Genomic DNA, 7,500 nt, shown 5'->3' on the forward strand with positions numbered 1-7,500 from the left:
GTGTAATTGGGTGAGTGAGAGAGAGAGAGAGTGACTGAGTAACGGAGAGTGATTCAGTGAGAAACAAAGAGAGAGACTAACCAAGTGAGTGAAAGGCAGAGAGAGTAATTGCGTGATTGAGAAGCTGATAGTAATATTTTAAGCAAAGGGCGGAAAGAGAAAAACTGAGTGAGACAGAGAGAGAATAGATGACTGAGAGAGAGAGCATATATAAGAAACAGATGGTCAGTGAAATTAGTCTAGTGAGTGAGAGAATAATTGAGTGTCTCGGAGCTTATTCGTTCATCGTTTTCCCTGCAGTGTCCATGGGCACAGTACGAGCGGAATTGCGGGGCGGGATTGCTTCCAAGAACAAGCAGTGCGACTCCTTGCTTAGGGGACACTCAGGTGCTCTCCATGTCTCGTGGAGGAAATAACTGGCTCGCTTACGATATCAGGAAAGAAAACTACCCAAAACTGAAAGAATAAAACTAATAAATAAATCCAGAGACCTTCATGTTTCGTTAATGATGTAGGGCAAAACAGCCCAGGTTAGGTAAAAAGAGGGAATTGCTCATTACGGGGGCGGGATAATGCGTTCCATGGTTGGACACTGCAGAGTTGCACGAAGGAGGGTTCCTCAACTGGCACACACACATCTATATCTTTGTTATGGGTTTGGGTGTGTTGTGACAGTCAGCCTGAGCGAGGCTGACTGTCCCATTTGCGTTATCTGTGAACGAAGGTCACCGATAAGAATACGCAGACGAGGCGGCACGGCCCCACAGCGAGCTCACTTTTAACCCGCAGCGCCAAGTGCCGCAAGGGACACCGCCAACGTTTCAACAACGACCGCCAACGTACGCCCCAACCTTGCTTGCCTGCTTGAGATTGCGCAAGTTCGGCTTCGCCCGGGCCTTTCACTTATGGCCCGGCCTGTGTCAGCTTTTTATGGCTTGTTCTCATTGGTTGTCTGACACTCGGTGCTTACCGTGGCGGTGGGATTGCCAGCAGGCGCGCCTGTAGCCGCGGTGTAGCATCTCGGCATAATCTCTTTACCAGCACGACGGGCTGTGTTCTGTGGGCTTTGTCTTAGAATTGCGTGTGCACGAAATTCTCAAGTAATGTACCAGTGTGGGCTTAGGCTCGCCGCAATGCATGCAACCCCCTCTCTTCTAGGTTTGATAATCTGCCATGTCACAAGTGGTACCTAGGCGCATTCTGTGCAGAATGACTTCGACGGACCTCTGTTCCTTTATTTCAGAGAGTGCAGTTGTTCATAGCCTGTGGCGTCTGAGTACCAGCTGGCGAGGGGGAATATCTCGTTTCTCTCTGTAAGCTGAGGAGGAAGGAGTTGGCCGTCACCGTACACTTCTCTCCTAAGTAGTTTCGGCTCTGATGTATTATCATGGGATTTAGGGGCATACCCCGGCGATTTCGCTAAATCGTGTCAGCAAGCTCATGCTCTGATCCTATATGGCTTGGAAACCCAGGTTTATGATAATTCTTCTAACCTGAGCAAGAATCCTCTGTGCTAGTGGCAGATGGTTGTAGGAGGTAGATGTGGTCAGTGGGTGGAGTGCTGCTGGAAGACAGTCGCGGCTCCTTTGGAGTCTGTGGTTTATGACCACGTGTCCTTCCATCACGGACGGTGGCTCAGTGCTCCCATGATAGCAACTGACTCTGCCTGTAGCGAGGAGGGTTGTCTGTACCCTCATGGATATTGTGGGCTCCCTTGCTGCGAAGCCGGCGCCTGCCCCCCCCCCAGTGTGGGTCAAGGGATCGACCGATCCATCCGTTGTATATGTTTCTGCTCCCCGGAGGGGTGATGGTTGCAATGGAACTCTCTGGGTTTTCTGCCTTTTAGGCTAGGCGTACAATATTCATTTCTTGTTGCTTGCCAGTCTCATGGACCGAGTACTCTATCGAGGTTTGTGCCCACGGCGGATGTTTTCGGACAAAGTCCGGGTGTGGGGAGTCCGTTGCCCTTGGCCCGTTCGCGGTTCTTTGGCGCTGCTGGCTCTCCCCTCCCCCCCCCCCCCCCCCCCCCTCCCCCCCCCCCCCCCCCCCCCCCCCCCCCCCCCCCCCCCCCCCCCCCCCTTTTTTTTTTTTTTCTTCCCCCCCCCTCTCCTTCTTCCCCCCCCCCCCCCCCCCCCCCCCCCCCCCTTCCCTTCCTTCTCCCCCCCCCCCCCCCCCCTGGCGGTTTGAGACAGCCAGGAGTGGTTGCAAACAGCTCGTTATCTGTTCTAGGGCTCTGACTATTTTTATGTCTTAGCTTGTGTTCCTGGGAGACTGGATGAACCGTTGATATGAAGATGGCTGCGTTAGATCAATTCGTGAGGCAAAAGGGGGAGAAGGTTGGGCTCCACTAGAGTTGAGGACCTTGCCCACCTTGGGGCACCAGAATGACCCTGGCGTGGCTTCATTTTGGGACGGTCTCAGTCGGTCTTATATTTTCTCTTAATGGCCAATCAGAGCGAGGAGGATAGTCTACAATGGGGCCTGACAGCATGTACATAGAATGATCTTAGTACTCTATGTCTCGGCCCCTATGCGTTCTTCCACCTCTTTGCTCTCATTGGACAGACAGTTTGCCTTTGTTGGTCAAGAAAGATTGCTGGACCTCCTTGCGGAAGGAGAGGGTACGGTCTATACTTACCCCAAGGTAGAGGTAGTCCTGAACCCACTCCAAGGTCCATTCCCTGGATTTTCAGAATTGTGCCTTTTGAACTCTGTGTCTCAGAGCCAGGATTGGCTGCAGAGATCTTAGTCCTGTCTGGCAACACTCCTAGGATTACAGGTCCAGAACAACGCTGGGCTTTGTTAGGCAGTGGGCGTCCAGTGGAGATGATAGCGAGATGTCTGCATAGAGATGATGCTTGCACCCCACTAGGGAGGTTTATGTTGAGGAATACAGGACATAATGGTTAAAAACAGGGCTGGACTGAGAACCCCACCCTGTGGCGTTCCCATTTTCTAGGGATGTGCTGTGATAGGGACCTTGGAATTTGACTCTGGTGTTCTATTCCAAAGTAGTCACCTATCCAAGCCAAGAGCTTACCTCTGGATCCTTTTTGGATAAGGCTCTCCTGAATGGCAAGAGGACTGCCAATTCGAAAGCCTCTCCAGGTCAAGGAATACTACCACAGATTGTGCTAAGAGCGTGGCTATGCTGTGCGCTGTGCTCATGCCATGGTGAAAAACCCGTGGGGTTGTTCGTGTGGGGGTCCCTTTTTCATCGGGAGCGGTTCAGTACCATCTCTCGGCAGTCTTGGCCAAACAGCTGAGGAATGAGATGGGCGGTACTCCCGGTCCTTTGGGTTTAGGGATGGGAACTATGGTAAGCCTCTTCCAGCCTCTGGGGTAGAGTGGAAGCTTCCAGGACTTGTGATGAGCACAGGCATGAAAGCTCACCTACCAGTCCCAGCGGAAATGATGGGTACGAGATCCGTCAGCGCCCGGGGCTGTGTGTGCAACTGGCTTGATATGCATTCTCTTGTTCCCTTCAGAGAAAAGATAATGTCTGAGTTTATCAGGTTCGGCTGCCCTTTCTCTGATGTGAGCAAGTCTGTATGGTTGTAGGGCGTTCTTGTCTTTCCCTCAGTTCGGGCTGGCAGGTGTGCTACTTTGTTCGCGCAGAGAAGAGAAACTGAGCGCCAGTCTGTGGGCCTCTGACTGGGGGTCATGGTGCGGCATCTCGGGGCTGAGCGGCTAGTGGCTCGCTTGACCCGTTGCCATAGCTCTGAGAGGGGGTATGGTGATCGGAGGATTCCACACCATTCCAGCCACTTTCCTGCCTCACTCTGCTGCGTTTCCTTGCATCCCTAACAGCCTCCCTTAGGAGGGCTAGCTTGTCGGGGGTTCTTCGCCTTCAGAAAATGTTTTCGGCACAATTTACCCTGTGGTTGACCTCCCTCATCTCGTCATTGAAGAAGTACAGGCGTCCTTGTGACTCCTAGACCCAGGCCGAGTTTTGGGGTAGGTCAGTGAGGCTGCTCATCAATGGGCATTTACAAGTCTGGCTTGTAAAAGCACTTCCACATTTGGTCTGTGTGGGTTCATTGCTTCTCAGACAGCAGGGCAAGGCGCTCGAATGCCTGCCAGTTGCCCTGTATGTTTTCCATCTGGGATTCGGTCGTGGTATTTCGGCTGGGGCCACTATCCATGAGGGTTTGTTATAGTGCCATAATGGTCATAGTGACGGTCTCATCGAACGCCAGCCATATCATCTCCACCAGAGTGCGCAGTGGCCAGGGGGGGTCTAGGATCCCTCCTCTCACATGCGTTGGGCTCCTGGCTGTTGAGGAGAGCGATCTCGGGGAATGTCCAAGTACGTTTGGCTATGTGATGCCAGCCGATCCGGGCCCTGCAGGGAGCCAGGATGGGGTGGTTGTACATTGAAGTCTCCCCCTATGATCACTCGGTCGTGTGCGGCAGAAGCACATACGGATGATTGTCTAAGCTATACAGTTGTGGCGGCTGTTACACATTGTAAAATTTCAGGGGCCAGTTTGAATCTCGCCAACGGCAAGAGATTCAACATTCTCCAACAGTGCGGTGCATCGGCTATTGCGGAGCAGGAATGGTAGCTTTGACCAGGGGTCATCAGGCCTCTTTTGCCAATCGGAACGGTGGCAGCGCGTAGACGTGATACCCGGAGAAGCGAACAGCTTCCGCTGATATGTCTCCTGGAGCCTGACGATGTCAATGGTCCTTGATCGCAACTATTGCGTGGAGGATGGCACTCCTTGAGGAGAAGCCACAGATGTTCCACTGCAGAATACTTAGAATTGCGTGCCATGATTTTACTAATTGATAGTTACACAGAAGACATAGTCGTATTCGGATTGACAGTCGGAGTCTGACAACTACATGTGAGAATCCTCACTGCTTGAGGGATCTCTTCGGCTGTCAGGCTTATCCCTGGCTCCACTGGGGGGTGGAGAGCCTTTGGTAGCTCTGACTTGACGTGTTTGGCTTTTTCTCTGGCCAGCTGTTTCTGTGCATTGGTGGGCTTGCCTGGGGCAGGGTCAGCTTCTTCTGATTCGGGCTTGTGGCACTGAATCAGCCTGGCTAGGCTATGCCTGTGAGGGCACAGCCTGGGTTAAAGTGGGGAGGGGGTTCTCGACCGGGGGTGAGTGGAGGGAGGTGGGCTGAGTTTGGCCCTTCTCCTTCTTCTTCCCTTATGCTTGCGACAGGTTGTTTTAATGTTGTCATGGCATCTCGACTGCCTTATCCGCCTCGTCATGGTCCGGACAAGGATACTGCCACTGCTGTGACTACAGCAGGAGGATCAGGATCGACATGTCCCCCTCGTCGAAGAACATGTCTTCTGGATCTGGGGAAGGACAATGGTGGTCTGTTGGAACCAATCTTTCCTGTGGTTCCTCTGCACTTGTTTTTACTTGGGGAAACTCCTATTTGTCGGAGATCTCCGGTTTCGGCGGGGGGCAGCTTCCTTCCTCTTAGGAGGTCGGGGGAAGCATTTTCGCTTTTGTTCCTCCCCCAGACGTAGGGGCCTGGGGGGGTGGCAGGAACAAAGACTGGTGCTCCTTAAGCAACCCTTTGCCGGTTGAGGGCCGCCTCTTTCCTGACAGAGCAAGCAGGCTCCAGGAGTGATGGCCTCTTGGCGCAGTTAGCGACACTTGGCTTTGTGTCCTTCTTATCTTTCTTTATATGCCTTGATGCACACCTCGGTTGTTGTGTGCCTTTGCTAACAGACACCACATTTGGCTTGGCTGTGCAGTTAGCCCTGGTTGTGTACTTCGGCACTGAAACACCGCAGTGGTCAGGCAATAAGTTCGTAAGTGGTAGGTACCCCAGTTACCCAGACAGGGGTTTAGGATTGGGCTACCTTTCATGGTCACAGGACTTGCCTGGTGGAGTCTCTCCTTCGAATCATTTCGGGAAGCCTCCAACGAACCTGTGGGTGTGGTGTTATCACCTCCACATCGTATGAGACTGAGGAAGCAAGAGTTTAGCACCATCTTGGGCCCTCTTTTCCTCGGATTCAGGGTCGATGAGGCTCAGTTTACTCCTATCTTTTAGCTCCTTTGTTTCCTGGCCGGAAACAAAGGGTGGCCTGATGAGTCTGGTGCGCATGATGATCATGCCTGGATCTCGCGCAACCCGGATCGACAGCCGGATTTTGCGTGGCTCTCCAATGCCTCACCATTTGGTTAGGGCATTGGGTCGAAGCTTCGGTTTGACGGGGACCTGAATTGCAGGAACCGCCTCTTGGGGGTCCAGACTCGGGCACTCAGAGTCGGTTCTCCGGCCTCGGACGTTCGGCCCGCCCTTTCGGCTTTGGGCGCTTGCCTCGTGGGGGCACCAGCTGTTCGGTGGTTAGCTGGTGCTCCTGATTCAGTCAGTGGGGTCAATCTGAGGGGCACAGTGTGCTCAGAGGCCTTCCTGGTCTGGTGCTGTCGAGAGGGGCCAGCACGAAAAGTCCATCTGTTGGACGATCTGGTGGACGGACATGTTTGTACATGCGTTTTCTGTCTTGTCCACAGCTTGGAAGCAGGCATGACAGTCACCTGTGCTCGGGGTTTTTCTTTTGCCACCCGGAGGCACGTAAGGCTTCAGGGTGGATGCCATGCTGGGCTCTTTGCCACGGGTCGTCAACAATATCGTCTGTCTGTGGGGGATTTTTTGGTTTTGTTTCCATGTACCTTGGCAGTGCTTCATCCACTCAACGCACCCCACCCACCACGGAGTCCAACAACGGGGAAGCTGAGTGTTAGAACCAATGTCAAACAGCAACCAGGTGGTGATAGAGTGGCTACACTCAGCCAATTAGCCGTTTGCACTGGTACGCAAGGACGGTGTGGGGTACAAACCCTGCAACAGCATGGACTGCTATGACCCTAGCCTCCCGAGGGAGGACCGCCGATTGACCTACCGGGCCTGGATCAGGCCGCCTGTCTTGCCAGAGAATAGAGGAACAAAGAGGCGTGTTGTTAGCCGCAGGGGTACTCGCGCACGGCATCGCTCAACTCCAGGACTCCGTCTCCCAGCTTCAACAAGGACTGACCACGCACGGCAAACACGGGGTAGGTGTCAAACCTCTGGAAGTATCACAGAGGGATGTCTTCAGCCTAGATAGGACATCATTGATGGGAACACTTCTGCTCCCCCTCAGTGAGGAAGGGAGCTCTTTCACCTTGTTCCAGGCAGTTCCTCTCCACTCCTCAGAGAGGGACCTGTACCCTTTTCAAAGTGACTACCTCTTTTCTCTGAAAAACGCACAAAGGGTTTCACCTCCAGTGAGAAAAGAGGGGGTGGTCTTGCACATGTTCCGGTCGTTCCTTATACCTCTGAAACAGCGGCACAGACTGTTCATCACAGTGAGGGAGAGAAATTAACATTTCTTCCAGGAGGTTCCACATGGCAGGACGGTTTAAGGTGAATCCTCTTCTCTCTGACACATCCAAGGAGTTTCACCTCAGTGAGAGAAGGGGGGTCCATGTACCAGTTCCAGTAAGCTCCATCATTCCCACTGAAAACAGCAAACCACAGACT

The 7,500-nt window shown here is 53.2% G+C and overlaps 1 protein-coding gene across 1 annotated transcript in view; it reads left to right on the plus strand.

Moving 5' to 3' along the window:
- The window catches only part of LOC119570096, a 7,062-nt gene extending 6,646 nt beyond the window's left edge, over positions 1-416 (plus strand). The window contains exon 5 of the mRNA XM_037917984.1: positions 301-416. Within this exon, the coding sequence (XP_037773912.1) occupies positions 301-416 (116 nt within the window). The remainder of the gene's footprint in view (positions 1-300) is intronic.
- Positions 417-7,500: the final 7,084 nt, after the last annotated feature.

This window comes from Penaeus monodon, unplaced genomic scaffold (genome assembly GCF_015228065.2).
Source record: "Penaeus monodon isolate SGIC_2016 unplaced genomic scaffold, NSTDA_Pmon_1 PmonScaffold_218, whole genome shotgun sequence".
Classification (NCBI taxonomy): domain Eukaryota; kingdom Metazoa; phylum Arthropoda; class Malacostraca; order Decapoda; family Penaeidae; genus Penaeus; species Penaeus monodon.